This window comes from Eptesicus fuscus, chromosome 10 (assembly GCF_027574615.1).
Source record: "Eptesicus fuscus isolate TK198812 chromosome 10, DD_ASM_mEF_20220401, whole genome shotgun sequence".
In the NCBI taxonomy this organism is placed as follows: domain Eukaryota; kingdom Metazoa; phylum Chordata; class Mammalia; order Chiroptera; family Vespertilionidae; genus Eptesicus; species Eptesicus fuscus.
This window is the reverse complement of record NC_072482.1, coordinates 61,905,363-61,927,912: the sequence shown is the minus strand read 5'-3', so window position 1 is coordinate 61,927,912 and position 22,550 is coordinate 61,905,363. Positions and strand designations below refer to the sequence as shown.

The 22,550-nt window shown below is 40.9% G+C and overlaps 1 protein-coding gene across 1 annotated transcript in view; it reads right to left on the bottom strand.

Annotated features, from left to right (window-relative positions):
- The window catches only part of SLC16A10 (solute carrier family 16 member 10), a 93,214-nt gene that overhangs the window by 7,481 nt on the left and 63,183 nt on the right, over positions 1 to 22,550 (bottom strand). Inside the window, exon 4 of the mRNA XM_008158924.3 lies at positions 238 to 381. Within this exon, the coding sequence (XP_008157146.1) occupies positions 238 to 381 (144 nt within the window). The remainder of the gene's footprint in view (positions 1 to 237; positions 382 to 22,550) is intronic.

Here is a 22,550-nt window from a genome sequence, read left to right as displayed (position 1 = left end):
ACATTTTGATTCGGTGGAATTCTATGGCAAAACAAAGAAGGTTGCTGTTTGATCACCAGTTTTTCATATTGAAAACCCAAAACTCATAACTGATTTTGCCCTTGAAAAACTGCTAGAAGAAGTTAGGTTCTAGAAAATATTCCTCATTTTTACAGAAGAATTTGAGCAAATAAACACATATAATGAGACACTAGGCAATGGAATAATCTTGCTGGGGGACAGGACTAAAGAGAGTACCTGTAGGTAAACCTTCTTCACACCAGGCACATAGTCCGCAATCCGGCCGAAGAGCAGCCGTCCAACTCCCGAAGTGATGCCAATGCACATGAGAACCACCTCCTTGTTGGTTTCATCTTTAAACCTTTCGTTCACATATTTCACCTGGAGACCAAAGAGACGGAAGCCACACTAAATACGGTAGGAAAACGGGACAGGTCTGGAAGCATTGTACAAATGCCTTTGGGTCTCTACAATGTAATGGAATCTCAGCCCCTTGTAACTTCAAATATTTATAAAAAGTGCTCTGTGAGAACATATGAAGAAAAGCTGACATGATTTAGTGTGCATGAAAGAAATGAGAATTTTTAAAAGGTCTTTTTAAATTTTTAATGAAGGGTTTCCAACACACACTTTATAAGTTAACACTGATCCGTTAGCTAAAGGAAGAGAACAGCCTTGTGAACACCCCACACAACCTTGCTCTCTCAAGGTCACCCAAGGACCCAGCACATTATCTCCTCCCCTGAAAGGCAGTTTAGGGACCAATGCTGGAGTTTCAGCTCCTCCAAGAGGGCCTGAACCAAACTAACAGCTCTGGATTAAGCTGTACTGGAGCTTCCAGGATAAAAGCATAAGGTTCTCTACCTGTGAATTTGCCTATTTCTGTGACCTTACGATACGGAGGCAGTTTAACAGTGTTGAAAAGAAAAGACTCCAGAGAGACTGCTTGGGTTCAAGTCCTGGTTCCATCCCTTATCAGCAGGGGTCCTCAAACTTTTTAAACAGGGGGCCAGTTCACTGTCCCTCAGACCATTGGAGGGCCGGACTATAGTTTAAAAAAAAAACTATGAACAAATTCCTGTGCACACAGCACATATCTTATTTTGAAGTAAAAAAACAAAACGGCAAAAACACCCGCATGTGGCCCGCGGGCTGTAGTTTGAGGACGCCTGCCTTATCAGCCTTGTGACCCTGGGAAAGTTCTTAACCACCAGGGCCTCAGTTTCCTTGCTGGTAAATGGAGATAGCAATAGTACTTCAAGAGGGTAGCTGTAATTATTAAATATCTGTAGGAAGAACTTAGAAGAGTACCTGACACACAGCTAATAATGATCAGATATTAATTTTAGCCTAATTATTTTAAAGGGGCCTTTCCTTTCATTTACAGTCTGCTTAGAACAATGACTGTAAGCCAACAGCCCGACAATGTTTAAGAAGGCAGTGTGACCAGGCAGGTGTTATACTGGGTGACAACACACAGCTCAGCACCCACCGTAAGCTTTGCTCCCACAGCCAGAGTTTTACAGTTTCACATTTCGCCCCACCTCTCTTAGCATTTCCATTTTCTTCATGATCATCTCTCTGTGCTCACAACAAGGAGAAAAAGCACACTGCACTCCTACTGAGATGTTACAACAAACACAAACAGCTGTTTCAAACAACCAGACTCCCTGCGCCCCTACACCAAACACTGGCCTGAATTCTGGGAGCCTGCAAAGCAGATTTCCCAGCAAGTTCAAAGGCCCAGATGGCTCCCATGTGGCACTAGCAGCCTTCCTGGATGACATCTCCTTAAGAGACATCCATTTCGCATTTTTTAGCCTACGTGGTTATGCCAACCCATCACATCTGTCTTTTCCCTTTCAAAACTGGTAACTGTTCTCCTGTATTTTCACACTGGTCCAGAATAATCCTCCTATATATGGTTTGATCTCATCAATCCCTTATTCACCAGTTCCCTGATGCCTACATTTATACTCGTTAGTTTAGCATTAAAAGCTCTCCTTGATGCCAAAACCGGTTTGGCTCAGTGGATAGAGTGTTGGCCTGCGGACTGAGGGGTCCCAGGTTCGGTTCCGGTCGGGGGCATGTGCCTTGGTTGCGGGCACATCCCCAGGTGGGGGGTGTGCAGGAGGCAGCTGATCGATGTTTCTCTCATTGATGTTTCTAACTCTCTCTTCCTCTCTGTAAAAAATCAATAAAATATATTATAAAAAAAGCTCTCCTTGATCTGTCACCAATCCATCTTTGTACCTTTATTACCTACCAACCCTTAACTCAGAAGTGGAGTAAATACCCAAATACCTGCAGGACTCAGGCACAGTGCATGAAACGGACCGCTGGAGAGGGGAGTATTCCCACAGAGGACCACCAGTGTTGCCAAGCCCCTCCCAGCCCCCTTTTATTTTAAAAAGACAGCAGAAATCTGGACTTCTGTGTGCAAGTGCTGGCACCTAACTAAAGTTAGAACACTGCATGATCCAACCCCACCCAGGCAAGCCAAACAAAACATGTCTGCAAACTGCATTAGGCCAGCTTTGATCTCAGCCCTAACCCATCTGGCCCAGCAGGATGGGTATATTCAGTGTCTGAAACATTCTTACCTCTCTACATTTCTGCTGCCTCTTCTACCTTCTTTGACTTTCCAAATTCTATCCATTCTTTAAGAGTCTGCTGAACCCCCCCTTTTCTATAAAGCTGCCCTTGACTACCTCCGCTTCACAGCCCCTTCTTGTTAACTGCCTAAAGTTTTCACTGGCACCTTAAGTACTGGGTTCCTTCACAGCTGTTCTAGCTTCTAACTCTAAATATACTCTTGAGTAAACTCTTCCCTGTCAAACTGGACATATCCACCTGCCTGTGACAAAAGTACCTCAGGGTCAACATGCCCCACGCTGAACTCATCTCCCCTTACAACCTGTTCTCCTTCCATGTCAGCTAACACTACTGCCGTTGGCCCAACTACCCGAGGTAGGAACCTGGTAACTATCCTAGATTACTCCCTCCCTCTCTTCAAATCCAACAGTGACCACCGAATTCTGGTGATTTGACCTCCTAAATCTCTGTCAGCCCACGTTCCCCACAGTGTTTCTTATTTTATTTTATTTTTACTGATTTCAGAGAGTAAGGGAGAGGGATAGAGAAACAGAAACATCAATGATGAGAGAGAATCATTGATCCGCTGCCTCCTGCACGCCCCCTACTAGGGATCGAGCCTGCAACCGGGCATGTGCCCTTGACCAGAATTGAACCCAGGACCCTTCAGTCCACTCGCTGACGCTCTATCCACTGAGCCAAACCAGCTAGGGGCAAACCAGGTTCTTATCACTCCTCACCTAGACCACTGCAACAGCCTCCTAACAATGCTTCTTGCTTGAACCTCACTCCTAAATCTCTAGCCTATATTCTCTGAAACCATCAAGTTAAGTTCTCCGCCCAAGATCCTTTTACAGCGCCCATAATCTTCAGGGTAGAGTTCAAACTCTTGGCTTGACAGATAAAACTTTCCTCCTTTGCTACTGCAGCCTCACCTTCGGCTGACTCCTCATATTCTCCACTAGTAGCCCGTTTGCACGAAGATTCGTGCAATAGACCTTCATTCACCTGGCTGCCTGCACCAGTTTTCTGCCGGCACCGAGGACTCAGGCTTTGGCTGTGGCCACCACCTTCTGCCTTCTTTCAGGGTCCCGGCTTGGCCCTGGGCGGTGGCCTTGGGCTCGGCTGCACCCAGCGTCCCTGCTACTGATCGCAGGAGCCGACCCCCAGTGGTCTCCTGCGATTGGTGCAGGCTCCCCGCTGGCGCCCAAGGCCGGGAAAGCCTCGGGCAGCTTTCCCAGCCTTGGGCTCTGCCACACCCAGCGTCCCTGCAACGGTTTCCTGGTGGGCGTGGTTGATGGGCGTGGCTTTGGTTGGTGGGTGTGGCTTGGGCGTAGCTAAGGTGCGGTCAATTTGCATATTTGTCTATTATAAGGTAAGATGTTAATTAACACTGTGTTGTCCAATATGGCCTGAGCTATTAAGTACTTTAAATGTGGCTAGTCAAACTGAGATGTATTGTAAGTGTAAAACACACAGCAAATATAGAAAACTTGGGCGGGGGGGGGAGGAGGGACACGCAAACTATCTCAATAATTTAAAAATATTGATTCCATGTTGAAATAGTATTTTTGGCTATATTGATTAAATGAAATATGAAACTAATTTCATTTTGTTTTTTACTTTTTAAAATATGGGGGAGAGGGTGGGGGAGGTAGAGAAGGGTACAGGGGTGATAAATGGTGATGGAAGGAGACTTAGGGTGGTGAACACAGAAAACAGTGTACAGATGATGTGTGGTAAAATTGTGCGCTTGAAACCTGTACAATTTTGTTAACCAGTGCCAACCAATAAAGTCAATAAAAGGAAAAAATAAAATATGGCTACTAGAAATTTTTAAATTCCATATGTGGCTTGCATTATATTTCTATTGAACAATGTTGGTCTAAGTAAGAAATCCACTTGTAGCTGCAAAGATAAGACAGCTGTCAATAAAAGGCCCCAAACTGGCTTATTCCTCTGAGCCCTTATTACGTCCCATAGGTGAGATATTAGATAAAGTAGAAAGAGATGGATTCCATCTCAATTCTGAAGAAAAAGAATCACCTGATCTAAAGCAGGTGGGATATAATTAAGTGTGTTCATTGGTTTTATTTGGAATTTGAATCCAGACTCTACTGTTATTAACCCACTTCAGGAAGCACCCAAAGGATCTATTCTAACTTTTAAAAATTATTTTTATTGATTTCAGAGAGAAGGAAAAAGAGGGATGCCGAGAACCAATTCCAGCATGTAATAATCACAAGAGTTTTACCAAAAGGTTGGTGAAGCTTGGGGAGCTCCACAGGGTTGAGTCACATGTAGTTTACCTGTTGGAAATGGCTACAAAGCATCTCTCCCAAACCTGAATGGTATTGTTAACTGCCAGACAGCTCAGGGCATTTTACTGCCTCCTGTTGGCCAAACACCTGAACAGCTGTAGGCTATTCCCCAAACTGACAATCTCTGTCAACCCTTTGATACCAAACCCTTTGAAGTGTATATTTCCACCTTGCCTTGGGACAGATTGTGTTTAATAAAAGCAGGGGTCCTTGGTCAAGGAGGAGAGTCTTCTAGCTCCTTCAGCAGGAAGCTCCTCTGACCCCCAGTGCCTATCAAAAAATATCTTTCGTCCACGGACTCCTTCTTAATCATCTACGCGCAGCCCTTTCTCCAGAATGCTGAACCCCTTTGTAAGGCTGGGGAAAAAGAACCCCAGCAGAGGGAGAGAGAGAACCATCAATGATGAGAAAGAATCACTGATTGGCTGCCTCCTGCACACCCCTTACTAGGGATCGAGCTGCAACGCAGACATGTGCCCTGACCAGAAATCGAACCATGACCTCCTGGTTCATAGGTCGACACTCAACTACTGAGCCACACTGGCCAGGCTCCCTCCACATTTTCAAGGGGATGGGTGGTTTTTGCTTAATGTCTTGTATATAATGTTTATGTAATTTATTACATTGCAAATATGATAAAAACATTGGAGCATACAAGTTAAACTACAGGCATACGCTGAGGTATTGTAGGTTCAGTTCCAGGTCACCACAATAAAGCAAGCATCCCAATAAAGTGAGTGAGTAGAAATCTTCTTTGTCTTCAATTTGTAAAAAAACAACAACACAGTAACTATAAAAGCAGCGAGTATCATAATAAAGCAAGGTATGCCTGTATATATCTTTGGTTAATAGTAGTTCCAAAAAGGGGGGAACTGCGAGAGACTTAAAACCAAGATAGCTTTCTTTCTTTTCTTTCTCCTTCCTCCCTCCCTCCCTCCCTCCCTCCCTCCTCCTCCTTCCTCCTCCTCCTCCTCCTCCCTCCCTCCCTCCCTCCCTCCCTTCCTTCCTTCCTTTCTTCTCCTCACCTGAGGATATTTTTCCATTGATTTTTAGAGAGAGTGGAAGGAAGAGAGGAGGGGGAAAGAGAGAGAGAGAAACATTGATGTGAGACACATTGATTGATTGCCTCCCACACTCGCCCTGACCCAGGCCAGGAATCAAGCCTGCAACCTAGGTACATGCCCTTGATGGGAATCAAACCTGAGACCTTTCGATCTGAGGGCCAACACTCCAACCACTGAGCAACCAGCCAGGGCAAAGACAGCTTTATTCCTGACGGTGGACTTGAAGTAACAGCTGACTGACTGAAAGTGCCCAGTGCTTACAGAGGCAGTACTTTTGGGACGCCAGGAAAGCAGGGCCAACAGAGGCCCCATCGAGCCCTGCAGGATATGGAACTAAAAGACTACAACGGCCTTTGCAGAAATGAAGGGGAAACGTCAACAATATTTACATCCATTGTTGTTGCAGTTACTATGCACTTCGGGGGATAAACAGATTCCTGGCATGCAGTCACCTGCCCTTTTCTGTGATGATTTTGATTCCCCGATCCTCTTGCCCTTCCTCTTCAGGTATTTGTCAACCTCATAAGAGGGGTAGACAACAGGTAGGCATGTGCACTCACTTTGTCTCTAGGAGAATAAAGTCTTTTGGCTGGAGCAGGGGACCTTATCTTTGACGTTTACATGGTTCATCCAAAAACATGGCGGAAAATGCTAGACAATGTTTTCAGTGGTTTGGGAATGCGGAATGATTCCTGCAGGTTCCTACTTTTCAACAGGGATACTGAGTTCAGGACACTTCCACTCTCCTGCTTTTCACCCCAGAGATTAGCAGCCTCAGCTTGGGGCCTCTCATTTGCTTGCAGTTTAATCTCTAAGACTATATCCATTCAACATTTAAATGCCATTCCATAACTCTAAAAGAGCATTCTGCATAAATATACGTTTTTATTTAATTTGTTGGAGTGACACTGGTTAACAAAATTACTATGTAGGCTTCAGGTATATTAAATACACTTTTTAAAAGGTAAACTCAAAGAAAGGAGCCTGGCCCCTTTAAAAATTTGATGTACATTTGAAAAGGAGTAGACAGCCTGCTAGATGGTTAATGGGTAATCTCAGAATTTGTTGCAAATCAAAACTTTACACTACCCTTTGACTTCAAAGTAAGATGAACAAGTCTCCTAATTGGAATGAGGGTTTGGTTTGTTTCTTCTTTCTTTTTTAAACAACTCTGTTTTCTCTATCTCTGTGTTTGCTAAGAAAAGGGAGTAAATTAAAACAAGTGGGGCATTCTCTTAGAAGTTTTACATGAGCACTGCACCCCAGTGAGGTGAGTAAAGGTAGAAGAAAACTAACTCCACAGATTTGGGTACATAAAATTAAGCCCTTTACATCATATAATATTGAAATATGACTTTATGGCCATTAGATAGGTATTGATTAGGTCAGCCGTAAAGTGTCGTTTTAGCTTATTAAATCTGATCAACTGTGCTTTGAGAATAAACAGCTCTAAGAAATGATTGAAGTAAAAATATAAAATGTCTTTGCCTGCCAACACTTTTAAGGACTATCACTTTTAGGCACCCCAGTGTCTATTATTAATAAGATTTTCTGTCATGACTACACTTGTGGCACAGGTATCTACTGCCTCCTCAGCAGCTGACCAAATGGAGAGCAGACCTTTGGCCCAACAGAAACTCTAGAAGGCATGGGTAGTTGGTTCTGTTTGTTTTAAACAGCCAGTCTTTCCATTTCATTACGCTGGGTTTCCATGGTGTCCGTAATCACACATGGCACCATTAAGACACGTAAAAACTGGGACAGAGAAAAAAGAGGGAAGAGTTTCCAGAGTGAAGATTATTTAACAACCAAAGGGGTTGAAAAAGAAGAGTTCAGAAGGAAGAAAGATGGCTGATAGTGGTCTAATTTTGAAAACTGTAAACATTCTTTAAAACCTTATTTTCCCTTTAAAAACACACACACACACACACAATTTTCCTTAGATTAAAACAAAACAATCCATCCTCGATATAGCATTATTTAGATCAGATCGAGATTTGACAAAATGTCCTACAGCAATTATCAATCCAAACCATTTTGGAGCCCAGCTGGTGTTGCTCAGTGGTTGAGCATTGACCCATGAACCAGGAGGTCAGGATTCAATTCCCGCTCAGGACACATGCCTGGGTTGTGAGCTCGATCCCCAGTAGAGGGCGTGCAGGAGGCAGCCAATTAATGATCCTATCATTAATGTTTCTCTCCCTCTCACTTCCTCTCTCTGAAATCAATAAAAACATATTTAAAAAAACACAATGTGGATTTAGATGCCAGTTCAAATAATCCTAATTTTTAAAAATTGATTTTAGAGAGAGGGAAGGAGAGTGGGAGAGGGAGAGAGAGAGAGGAGAGAGAGAGAGAGAGAGATCGATTTGTTGTTCCACTTATTTATGCCTTCATGAGTTGATCCTTGTATGTGCCCTGACCAGGGATCGAACCCACAACCTTGGCGTTTGAAGACAACTCTCTAACCAACTGAGCTACCCAGCCAAGGCAGTACTGAATTTGTGAAATTAAAATGGACTTCATCTTAAAATAGAAAATAAGCCACTAGGATTGTTAGGTAACTTGAAATTATTTAGTGACCCTGATAATAATTTCTGTGTTATAAACTTCACAAATCATCAAAAACTGTACTAGCCTTGGCCCTGGCCGGTTGGTTAGCTCAGTTGGTTACAGCATCGTCCCTATATGCCAAGGTTGTGGGCTCGATCTTGAGTCAGGGAACATACAAGAAGCAACCAATAAAGTCATAAATAAGTGGAACAACAAGTTGGTATTTCTCTCTCCCCCTTCCTCTCTCTTTAAAATCAATTAATAAATTAAAACATTAAAAACAAACTGTACTAGTCTTTCCTGGAACAATGAAATTTGTTTAATTTGTTGGGATGTTTTTTTCCAAATTATAAGAAAACATTTATTTAGAAAGTCACAGAGGTATTAAGAAGTAAGCCACAGAAGAAGTGGGCCCAGGAAACCCCTTCCTGGAGCTCAGGAAAAAAGAATCCTTCCACTGTCGTCATCTCCGTATTTCTGAGATATGCTTCTTGAGAAAAGGAGTGGGGGAAGGCTCAGGCATGCTCCAGGGAGAGAGCCGCAATCTGTTGGCTTATTTACATTTTTATTCATTACACCTAAATCCAGATGTGATTCTGGACAGTGTCTTTCTTGGAATCTCATTTTTGGCACACCAGATTCACCACTCTCTGACCCTTGATTCCTGGCTAGTTCATTCCATGGATGAACACAATGGAATGTGAATTGTTCAGACAGTGTCTTTCTGAGCAGGAGTTACAGGGCCTCTACTCTGGCCATCAAATTGGCTGCAGAGAGCTCAGCCATAGTCTACAGCACTTTGAAGAAGCACAGTGGTTGCAAAGGCTCTCGCAGATGTGATGAATGCTCTTACATGGCATCATGTGTTTTCCATTTGTTTTTATTTTTTAAGGATATGCTCTTTTAAACTTACTCCTGGATTTACCTGATGATAAAGTCACCCATTGCCTAAATGTGCATGCAAATAAACCGATGTGTGGGTTATGAAGTCAGTAATCAGTAGATGAATTGCATGAATTTGGAAAAGTAGTCCAAAATGAACAAATGCACCCAACGAAAGGCTAGTTCAAGTAAACCTAAATTTTAGAATTTTAAAATAAATTTCATGTTAAAATAGGAAGAAATAATTTCAGAAAGTATTATTTAAATCACTAGAACTTTACTTATTTAATGACCCGGCAAGAATGTCAGTAAGCCAGATATTTTATAAATTATCAAAATTGGTTCCATTTCTTCTTTTTGTTTTTGTGTGTGATTTTTTTTCCTTTTTATTGAATTTATTGTGACACTGGTTAACAAAATTATATATGTTTCAGGTGCACAATTCCACAATACATCATCTGTACATTGTATTGTGTTCACTACCCAAGTCAAGTCTCCTTCCATCACCATTTATGCCCTCTATACCCTCCTCCACCTCTTCCACCCCTCCCCCTAGCAATAACCACACTATTTCTTCTTGAACAATGAAAGATGTGTAGACTGGTGGTTTATTGAAAATTTTTTTTTTTTTACTTTTTTGAGAGAAGCAGAGAAATTGGAGCATTAGTTCTTACTCAGCTTCTTATTTTACCCTTAATTCTAAAGTTTGAACAAAGATTTATCCTTCCATAAAAATTCTATCTTCTAACCTCACCTCACTAAAATTCCATCAGACCAGTGATGTTGGCTAGAGAATACCTTTACCAAAGCCTCTATCCTCCTTTCTCCTCTAGTCTTTGTAAGGCATAGAATATTGAGTCTTTTCTATTCTAAGAATTATCTCATTGCTGACTTTCTCCCTAGTATCACTTCAAATTAAAATTTTTAAAATCTGGATGAAGATTAAAATTGTGTATCTTTTCCAGTTGTACCCAAGAAAGACATATTTTAAAATAAATATTTTAAACTATTACAGAAGTTCCCATTTTAATTTTTTATTTTAATAAAATTCACATCACCTTACATTTACCACTTTAACTATTTTTAATTGATTTTTTAGATAGAGGAAAGGAGAGGGGGGAGAAAGAGAGAGAGAGAGAGAAACATCGATTTGTTGTTCCACACTGTTGTCCCACTTATTTATGTATTCATTGGTTGATTCTCATATGTGCCCTGACCAGGGATCAAACCCACCACCTTGATGTATCAGGTTGACGTGCTAACCAACTGAGCTGCCTGGCCAGGGCCCACTCGAACCATTTTTAATTGTACAGCTCAATGGCAATGAAGTACACTCAACTTCCTGTCAATCATCACCATCACTGATTTACAGAACTTCTTCATTTTACCAGACCAAAACTCTGGACTATCAAACAATAACTCCTCATCTGCCCCCTTCCCCAAGCCCTTAGCAACCCCCATTCTACTTTCCATATCTATGAATTTGACTACTTTAGGCACCTCATCTATGTGGAATCATATAGTATTTGATCTTTTGTGTCTGGCTTATTTCACTTAATATGTCTTCAACGTCCATCCACATTGTAGTATGTGTCCCAAGCATTACCTAATATATTTATATAATTTTAAAAATGTTTTTAGCCAAAACCGGTTTGGCTCAGTGGATAGAGCATCGGCTTGAGGACTCAAGGGTCCCAGGTTCGATTCCGGTCAAGGGCATGTACCTTCTTGGTTGCGGGCACATCCCCAGTAGGGGGTGTGCAAGAGGCAGCTGATCGATGTTTCTCTCTCATCGATGTTTCTAACTCTCTATCCCTCTCTCTCTCTTCCTCTCTGTAAAAAATCAATAAAATATATATATTTTAAATGTTTTTATTGATTTTTGATTTTTAGAGAGAGAGGAAAGGAGGAGAGAGAGATGGAAACATCAACATAGATTGCCTGCCTCCTGCACACCCCTGCTGGGGATCGAGCCTGAAACCTGGGCATGTACCCCTAACCGGGAATTGAACTGGTGACCTCCTGGTGCATAGGTGGACACTCAACCACTGAAGCACACCGCTGGGCTAAAATACATATTATTTTATTCATAAATTACTTCTTTTACTTCTCCTTTATGTTGTAGGTAGGCATTGACTTTTTATAAAAGTATGTGTACAGGTAGGTTTATGATCCAGGAATTTTATTTCAGAAAAAAAAAGGAGGCACTGGATCTGACACACTGCTCTAGACATGTGACAGGGTTGTAGAGCTTAAAAAGAAAGAGGTGGGATGGGACACTAGATCTGAGCCATCCCAACCCCTGGATTCAGAGTGGCCCTAAGAGCTGAAGAGCAGGAGCAAGGAGATGCCTGGCAGAGAATTATGAAAAGTCAGGAACATAAAAAGGAAACCATGTGATCACATAAACGAAGAGAGTTAAGTAGGGACAGGGGTGCTTGATTTATGCTGTCGCTATTATAATTCTTTTTAAATTCCATAATCAATATGTGGCATTTTTAATCCCAGAGACGTGTACATGGGTCTAGAGGGGCCTGTGTTAGTCTACTTGCTAGTGCGGTCACCCGCATGCATCCCATTCTCCAGAGGCAGCTAGAAGAAGGTCCAAAGCATAGGAGGTATTATTTTACATCAGCAGGGCTGACTCTGTACCTCTTGTCACCCATTTCCACATCTTTAAATTATTCTACATTGAAATCAGAGTAGATAAGCATACTTTTACTTCTATTATGTAAGCTTTAAACCACACCCTGTCACTATGTGACCAGAGAAATACTCTAAACCAGTTAACTCCTTTCCTTGTAAGATAGAAATAAAACTGTTCCCACCTTCGGGGGTTATATATTGAAGATCAAAGAAAGAACGTGAAGAACATATGGTGTTATTAGAATGAAAAGTAGACATCAGCAGAGAAATTAGTAGACTTCGTATTTCAGCAATTCAAACAACCTACAGCTCAGCCTGAAAATGGTCAAAAAATCTTTGCATGCCGGGCACATGCTAAGCGCTGGGGATGGAGCATTGAAGAGGGCTCTGTCCCTGCCCTTGCAAGTGTTCAGTCTACCTTACCTGTTTCTTCTGTATCATTTCCTGAGGTGTCAGGACACTTCCAACATAAAACTCAATGTCTTTTGTAGATAAATCCACAGTTTTCACCAGCCTTTCCCATACTTTCATTGAACACATTATACAATATAAGGGTCTAACAAAAATATACTACTGCTACATTTCAACTTAAGTTAAAATTAGATATTTTTAAATATTTGTGGATTTCTTTCTCCCTAGCAAATTTTAAATCCTTTGGTGATTTGGGTCTACATCCTAGGGATAATTTTCATGCCTGAATAAATCATGCATCAGTTCTAAAAAATTACTGAATTATCTACAAATACTTACTTTTTACTGACTAAATATAATTTGGAACGTGTGACAAACTTCTGCCTTACTAAAAGCAGCAGCTCTGTTTTAGTTTAATTATTGGAAAGTGAATAGTTTTCTAGATTTCTTACGTATCATGTCCTGTTCGCCTATCAAGTTCCTATAATAGTTTCTTTTAAAAACTCAAAAGAAAAAAACACCTAACTTGTTTTAATGAGAGTGTCCTGAAGATATTTAACTTCACCATTAATGAGTCACAAGTGACCAGAGAAGTAAAGACCCTTATTTATCTAAAGTAGGAGAATGCTGGTGAATACCGCCCAAGGTATAAAATGGATAAATGGGCAAATTTGCACTAACCTGAGTAGTCAAATTGCAGCAGATGTTGAGATCTGCAGGGAAATAAATGCAAGGTTAGAAAAGCAAGAAAAGCATAGACACCATTGAAAAAAATCTAAAAGAAGTGGGGATAAAATGAAGGAGAAAAGATGTCCAATCATTCATGTCATAACCACATGAGAACTGAGCGACAGTAGTGTATTATTAGAAGATATAAGTAGTGAATAAAGTCTCTGAAGAAAAAGCAATGCTTGGGTACTCTGTAAGAATTAATTTTCAACATGCAGATTTTAATACAGGGTGGGGCAAAAGTAGGTTCACAATTGTTCCTATGATAAACAATAATAAATAATAACACAAGAATAAACTGTTTTGCATACTCACAACTGTAAACCTACTTGGCCACACTCTGTATACGTTTAAGGTTTGGACATTTCTTACATTGACATTCACTTGGCATAACAGGCAGGATTCCAAAGAAGCCCACACAGGACCCCCAGCAAGGCCCGCTGGTGCCCCACCAGCTCCCACTTTGCATTGGGTGAACTTGGGTTACTAGTCTCTCAGAATCCCGGTCCTGCTTTAGGATCCTGACTTTATTTGAGTTGTTCTTAGAAAATCCTCAAGGTGGGCAGGGTGGAAATAATCCAGGGACAGGGAAGAAGAGGAGTGGCGGCTTTTAATTGGATTGCTGACTGGTAGTCCGAACAAAATCTTTGCTGGTTAAATGAGAGACTGAACTCTCCCTAGCTCGGAAAGAGAAATGATACTGGCTTCCAAAGTCAGTGGGGTGAAGATAGTTGTTTCAGATCCCCAAATCCAAAGTGGCAGAGATGGGCAGTACCAGGCATCCAGGTGGTAATGCAACCAATCCCCGAGAACTGGGGCCTCCCAGGCCGACAAGCCCCGGACAGCCCACCTCCCATTAATACTAAGATGGCCAAGATGAGTCTCCTTTAATATTTATAAATTAGTATTTTGTGTGCACAATTAGAAAGAGCCAGCTATATTTTCACTGGTCTCTCAAAGTTTTGAAAAGAGGATTTACCATAAATAGATCAACAACCTATGTCTTTTAGGTGTCAAACCAATTCTTTAAAAATGGATGCCCTTATTTTTCAATGGGGAAAAGTCATTTGGAACTTGACTTGTCAAGGACAGATATAAATTGTGAATGCTTTGAAAACAACACTTATATCCAACTGTTCTTTTATAAACTGTGAGTTTTTCTCATGACAACAGGTCTCTGTTTAGGTCTGTGTCTATACTAGTATATGTGTGCTGTAAATGTGAGAAAATTTTCTACCTCCAGATGATATTATTAAAATTAACTTAAAGGCAAGCAGTGGTAAGGATTGTGTATTCTAAAATTATCAGAAATATAGAAACTACCTCAAATGCTTTTCAAGTGCACATGATCTAAGGTTACGTTTGTTGGTTTAAGTAGAACAGACATGTCTTTTGAGTTACTGAACTCAAATACACTATTTCTACTTTACCTGGGTTTACAAAAATAAGGTAATGTTAATAATTGACTCTGACATCAATGAAATATGTTTCTAGAGGTTATAAAATTTCTTCATAAATTTGCCAAGCTAAATAATGCTAATTGCTTACTTCTTAGTTTTCAATGCAAATTGAGGTTTAAAATCTCAATATATGTAGGAATAACTTTGCAGTGTTCCAGAAGGGCCCCTGGATCACCTCAAAAGATTTGTTTTTATGTTATATTAGAGGCCTGGTGAACGAAATTCGTGCACAGGGCGGGGGGGGGGGTTGTCTCTCAGCCTGGCCTGCACCCTCTCCCAGTCCGGGACCCCTCGCTCCTTACCGCCCACCTGCTTGCTGCTCCTTAGCACTGCCAGGGAGGCAGGAGAGGCTCCTGCCACTGTCGATGTGCTCCCCAGCCGTGAACCCCGCTCATTTCTGGCTGAGCAGTTCTCCCCCTGTGGGAGCGCAATGACCATCAGCCCCTGGTGGTCAGTGTGCATCATAGCAATCAGTCATTCTGCTCGTTCCACTGTAAAGGTTGCTTAGGCTTTTATTATACAGATTGCATGGGAAGCACTGTAAAATAAGTGATGAAAGAAACTTCTAGGGTGTGTTGCATGGGCAAACAATAGTTGGAAATCACACAAATAGGGCTATGGGAAACCCAAGACAGCCACTTACTTGGTTCTTCAAAGCTCCTTAAACAACCCCATTTTTTGGTTTTTGCAATCCTTCATGCATCATAGTGTGTTTAAGCTGGAGTTAAATTGGGAGAAGGAACTTGACAGAGCTGACATTATTGAAAGGAGACATCTTACACTATTGCCAATTTGTGATAAAGTCACTCCAAGAAAATGACAAATAGGTAACCACTTCCTTTCACAGTGAGCTCCCAGGAGACAAAGACTTAAGATTTTGTTTTTTGGAAAGGACATCAAATAAAAGGAGCTCTCCAACCTCGTTAGAAGGGACCTTCTCACGTGGCTAACTTCAAATGGACATCTACCCTTGTCTCTGACACTCGCCTCCACCTACAACAAACATCAAAGACTCCTCTAGGATGAGAAGCTGCTGGCATCAGAGATGGACAGCTATCCCAAGACAATAAAGCCAGTTTAACTGCTACTGGCAAGTTTGAAGAACTGGACTGTCAAAATGGTAAAGCAATCAATCTCTTGATTGGAAAAGGAACCCTATGAGTTTACTTAGGCTTATGTATAGTGAAAAACAATTTCTTTCCTCAATTACATAATTCTGTTTCTACTATGTACACATATACATTTTAGGCTATGATAAGCTTCCATTTATGGTGCATGGAAACTCTTGGATGTTACACCTGGTTCTGCCACTTGTATAACTGTGAGTTCTAGCAAGCAACGTAAACTTTCTGTGCCTTAGTTCCTAACCAGGCTAAAAAAAAAAAGTGCATTTAAATGTCCTGTACAATCCCTTTCAACTCCTAAATTACTGTAATACCTTTTTTCAGGCATCTACATATTTTATTTACAAGCTATACTCTTAAGACTGAGGCTCAAGCCCAGGCTGCACCTGGTACCAACCTTGCAACCCTGAGCAAGTAGTCTTACCACCCTGGTTAAAAAAAAAAAAAAAAAAAAAAAGGATGAAACAGGCCAAAATGGAGTCACTTTTGCTAAGCCATATCACCAAACCAAAACTTAATATCCTAATTGCAGTTTCAGCCTCTCCTGGGAGTGGAATTTTAAATGAATCAGTTTGAGATTTCCTGAACACTAGTGAGGTAATCTGCCTGTTAAGACTCCCTGCTATCTCCCAAGGGAAGGTCTCCTGGCCTGAAATAATCCACTCTTTTAACTTCTTAGTCCCACCCTCTTTCTACCTATAAAAACCTTCCATTTTGTACAACTCATCAGAGTGTCCTTCTAGGTGCTAGATGGGATGCTGCCTGATTTATGAATCGCTTAATAAAGCCAACTAGATCTTCAAATTTACTCAGTTGAATTTTTTAACACATCTGGTGACAGCTTCAGAACCAAGTGAACTTCGGATGGCATTCTAGGACAATGAGAAACAGGCACAGCGCCACAAACACAATTTTGAGTTCATAGTCTTTCTCCAAGTATCCTCAGGACATTGGTAAGTCCCTCCCGGTTTTTCACTCTGCTCTCTGAGTTCAGCTCCAGATCTGAACATCTTTCCTTTCCAGGTCAGGTCAGTTTGAGATGGGAGACAATTCTACAGGATTTCTGGTACCAACAATTAACTAATCACACACAACCTTATTATGTGATGTGACAATAAGATGCAACTCTATCATATGACCTATATACTTATGGTTCAAGACAGGGCATTCACACTTGTTGTATTGGCTGTTGTCAAATTTTTATTTGACAATCTAAGGAAAAAGAGATCAGTGCCCCTGACTAAATAGTCAAGTATTGCATGTTTAAAAATTCTTCCAGCACACCAATTGAAAGTCACTGGGTTAAAGGATTCTGCCTGGAGCCAATTGAGTTAGCAGACTCCTTCACCCAGAGCCAAGCACCTAGCCTTTCAGACCACAAGGAAAGTAGGGTGTATTTTTTACTACAAAAAGGTATGAGAAATGAAGCTGCATTTTTGTTAAGGGAAGTGAGAATAAATTTGTCTAAATTAGAATTTCTGGTTATGAAGGATAAACTAAATGTATACAAAAAGCTGAAGAGAGAGAGAGAATTTTACCTTGTGGCTAAAAATTATATTATTATTAAGGATTTTTTAATTAACTTAATATCAATGGTGTATTTATGTAAAATCAAAACTTATTTTTTTCATCCGCTAAAGGTTTTTTGAGTAATCTGTTGAAAGCAAATTTCTGTGTTTTATATTATCTTAACCAGGTCTTTGATTACTTAAGAAAACTGAATCTTCTCAATAGTAAGAGCTAACTTTCTGTATTTGTCTTTGTAATCTTTTATTGTCACTTTGGTAAAATATATAATGAAATACTGTTTCATAATAATCTGTGATCCTTATTATTTAGTCAAGTGTTCAAACCTTTTGATATTTTTGACAAAACTCCAAAAATCAAATTCTAAATGAAGTCTTTTTGGACTTCAAACTAACTTGGAGATTTCCCAGAGAGCCCCTAAGAGACAGCAGGGAAACTTGCAAGATGAAGAAAACTTTGGTCTAGGTCCAGAGTGCCTGATAACGGGCAGCATTCCACCTCTGACCCAATGAAGGGCCAGCAGACTCTTTCAAAAAGAACATAAGGCTTAGAGCAGGGGTCCTCAAACTTTTTAAACAGGGGGCCAGTTCACTGTCCCTCAGACCGTTGGAGGGCCGGACTATAGTTTAAAAAAAACTATGAACAAATTCCTATGCACACTGCACATATCTTATTTTGAAGTAAAAAAACAAAACGGCAAAAACACCCGCATGTGGCCCGCGGGCCGCAGTTTGAGGACGCCTGGCTTAGAGTGCTCAAACCCCAGCTGAGCATAACTCAGTGAGTGACCTTGAACAAGTGCAGCTTAGCAGAGTCATTTCCTTAGGTCTAAGTATATAGTTATTTATTACACTTATTACACTCAGCCTTGTGATGGTTATGTGAGATTTTTGTGAACATGCTTGACACATGATAGAGTCTTGACAAGTGAACCTGAACTCCCTCTGAGGAAGCCACACAGAGTTACAAGCTATTCCTAGTTGCCCTGAGCTCCAGGCTTAGTGCAGTATTCCTGCTGGGACCACAACATGAACAGAGGTGCTCTAGCTAGTGAGGTTTAACGGCCACATTCCATTTTTGACCCATGATAGCATTTGGCATTAATCAAAGCTATAAAATATCTCTTGAGGCACTACATGTTCAACTTACTGACTTGTTTGCCTCAAATTTTCATTTCTAATTAAAAAGTACAACTTGTTTGCTCCCAATTACAACTGGTCGTGGTGTCCACTTAATACCCTGTCAGCAAGCAAATGATTTGTCATTAATCATAGCATCAGGCAAATGAGTCCTTCTATTAGGTTGAAGTTTCTTTTGAGAACAGTCGATTACTATCTGCCGTAAAACTGACACATGTATCTAATCATGAATTTTTTTGAAAACAGGCTAATACACCTATGCTGAAGATTTCAACACGAGTCAGTCATCTTCTCTTTGAAAGAGAACTATGTGGGTTTAAAACCTAAAAACTAAAGCTACCCAACTATCCTATGTTACAGAGTCGAAGAACACAGGTACTAAATATCTGTTTTCAAAGGTGAGTGAGTAGTGGTGTGGAGATGTGAAGCAATTAAAATTAAATCATCCTCCTCATATTGAGAAACCACTGAGAAACGTGGCGTCACCATAGTCGCTGCTCTGTGGTCAGTGCTCTACCAAAGCTATGTGGACTTGTAGTCGGCCTCCGGCTCCCGCATCCTCATCCTAGTCTTAGACACACCACCAAGGCTCTGTGAGTTTTCAGTTGCTACACAGTAGGGCAGACACCAATTGTCTAGCTTTCCTTGTTAATGAGGATGGCCACCAAGAATTCCTTTTCCCTCCTTCCATACACTTACAATTACGACAGAGACACAGAACTTTCTTCGGTTTATTAGGTTATAACTTCAACATATGCATATAAAGCTGTGGTTCAAAGCAAAACACATCAACTCTTTCCTCCATCAACAGATGGCATTAGTGTTATTCAATTATTCTGAGGTTTGCTGAGTTTGTGCTTATTTGTTAAAAGTTTAATGACTATGAATACCAGAATGTCTTCCAAGTACGAAATGTGAAGAGTAATTGTGGCATCAAAGCAGAGAATTTTAAAGATTAAAATGGTGAGAAAATAAATTGCTTATATGAAACCACCAGTAGAATAAAAAGATCTAGGGTGTCCTGGCCAGTGTGGCTCAGTTGGTTACCAGTTTGATTCCCAGTGCAGGAGGCAGCCGACTGATGTTCCACTCTCACATTGTTTCACTTTCTCCCTCTCCCTTCCTCTTTCTCTAAAAATCAATAAAAAATATTTTTTTAAAATATGCTTTTAATTGATTTTAGAGCAAGAGGAAGGGAGAGAGAGAAGAGAAACATCGATGAGAGAGAAACAGATTGGATGCCTCTTGCATCCTCCCTACTAGGGATTGAGCCCGCAACCCAGGCACATGCCCTGATTGGGAATCGAACTGGTAACCTCTTGATTCTTGGGTCGACACTCAACCACTGAGCCAATCCAGCTAGGCCAATAAAAAAAAAATTTATTTTTTTTTAAAGATTGAGGGGCAAGCTGATATTCAGGGATCGGGTGAAAAGGAGCCAGCCAAGAAGCTAAGAAGGAATGAGGTATCATCTCATTTCCAGTGGAGAGGTAGGAGGAAAACTAAGAGAATGCTGAGCTTCGGGAAGTTAATGAAGAAAAACTGGAGAAGGAGGAGCCACAGCAACTTAACCCAGAAAACTAAACAAACTCTTAGGCAGAAGGGGCACCGCATAAAAAGTGAAGCAGCTGCTATTAGCAATGGTTATTTAGAAAGTCAGGTCTCAGCTAAGCTGATCTGTGACATTTGTACCCTCACAATGGAGACTGTAAGTGGGTAGGCCTAAGAGAGATCATTTGGAGCTTCCAAGGAGCAATATGACGCTTTATTTTTAAAAGTGACACTAAAAGATAAGACCTCCAACCTTGCTTTGAGAGCAAGATTGCCATAAAGCATACCGAGTCCCCTCTCAAATCATCATGAATAGTCTAACAAACAAGATCTTAGGATTTTAACATAACCACAAGAGCACTTCATTCTGAATCTTTAAAAAGACCTAGAGAGGTAAATTAGTCCCTAGTTGATTAAGGATCCGGTTTTAACCCAAATCTCATGCTCAAGGCCCAATTCCAATCCTGTGAAGTTTTTAACTAACCACTGTTCCAAATGGATACCATCTTTCTCCTTTGACGCTATGGCCCCTAAAACTACTCAATCGGCAATCACATTGTCTTAAAATAACTCTCATATTTATGCCAGAACTGGATAGATGCTTTACATATGTTTTCTCTCATCCTTACAACAACTTTGAAAAGTTGGGTTTATCCCTATTTTATAGGTGAAGAAACTAATGCTTGGAGAGGTTACCCAAGGTTGTCCAACTAATAAAGAACAAAACCAGGATTCAAACCCAGATGTGTCTTACTTCAGAGCCTTTACCTTTACCCATCCTACAATACTGCATCTAAGTACTAAACTAATTATCGGTCACTCTCTCTGTGGACCCCCAGGCAAGTTTGCAAATCTCAGTGCCTCAGTCTTCTCATCCATGAAATAAGGATGATACATCACAGCAAGTGCATTATTTTGAAGATTAAATAAGATAATGTATGTAAACGTCCTTTTTAAGCTATAACGGTCTTTATTACATTACTAGATTTTATGTTCCTTCAGGACAGGTTCTTATCCTTAGATATCTATGCCCTTCAACACCCAAAAAGGGTTTAATATGAACTGAACATCATCTACTGGTCTTTGGAAAGATTTGAGACACCTTTTCCCACTCTGAGGAGGAAAGAGGTGTCACATTCCAGGAAGTCTGGATTAAATGTCCTTAATTCAAACCCTAGATTATAACAGACAACTCAGTGCACCCATCAGACACAAGTTTCAAACACCTACATGGCATTTAACTGTCTGGTGTTTGCTCTCCAACATGGCTTTCAGTGCCATCACAGTCTGACAAAGAGAAAATCCCAAATATCAACACCTTTTCTAAGAAAACATGCCTAAAGGAGGAAAAGCAGGAAAGAGGCCTGGCTTGTTATCAGAGTCGGAGAAATCCTCACTGCTCCTGCACTACCTGATTTATAGCCTCCTGGTGACCACAGTGTCTGTAACACCGTCTCACTCATCACTCACCACTAAGAAATTTGTTTAAGGAAGTGACCATAACGTATTTATTAAGTTTTATTAGGCATACTCATTTCTCCCCAATAAGATGAGCATATCTGCCCTGGCCCATGTTTCTCAGTGGATAGAGCATTGGCCTGTGCACTGAAGGGTCTTGGGTTCGATTCCTGGTCAAGGGCACATACCTGGGTTGCAGGTTCAATCCCCACCCCAGTCAGGGTGCGTGCAGGAGACAATCAATGTGTCTCTCTCACATCAATGTCTCTCTCTTTCTCTCTCTCTCCCTCTCTCCCTCCTCCTTCCCTTCCCTCTCTCTAAAAATCAATGGAAAAAATATCCTTGGGTGAGGATTAACAACAACAAAATAAGATGGGCATATCTGGTGGTATATCCAGGGAAGTGGCCCATTGTGCTCCAAAGTGAGGCTATACTAGATTTGCCACCAGGTAAGCACAGTGGGAGGGAACCAAACCATGCTTTGCTGTTATATGATCCTTAGGAAGTCACTTAACATCATTTCTTTTCTTTTTTTTATTTATTTTGAGGCTATGTTTATTAAAGCTGGGGATAATGAAACAAGGAAGGACGTAGGATAGAAGAAGCAACAGGAGAAAGGGTAGGTGGAGCTGCTTTGGCTCACTGAGAAGTCAGAAAAAAAGGGGGCCTTAGGGACAGGTTCAGGGGGTGAGCCTGGGAGGAGCTGTCTCTGCCCACCGTTCCCCTGGTTGCAAGTCTCCTGGGGTCCTTAGAGTTTACGAGATCTGTGCCTGAGGGAGAAGAGGAGGGGAACAGGAAAGATGCAGGAGTGCTCCAGGGAGGGAGAGAACGGCAACATCTTTGTTAACAATGGATCTGTTTTCCAGTCGCAAAACATAGGCTAATATTATTTATTTTGCCTCAGATTTCTTGTGATCAAATGAAATAGTATATGTTAAGTTAATTTACAAATTATAAAAATATTACCAGAAATAACTAGACAATCGCCTGATACTTGTGCTTTGATAAATGTTTGGTATAGCAAAGCTGAGAGACTGATTTCTCTGGGTGTGTACACCTTATAGTACCAAAGAGAATTTTTTTTTAAAAA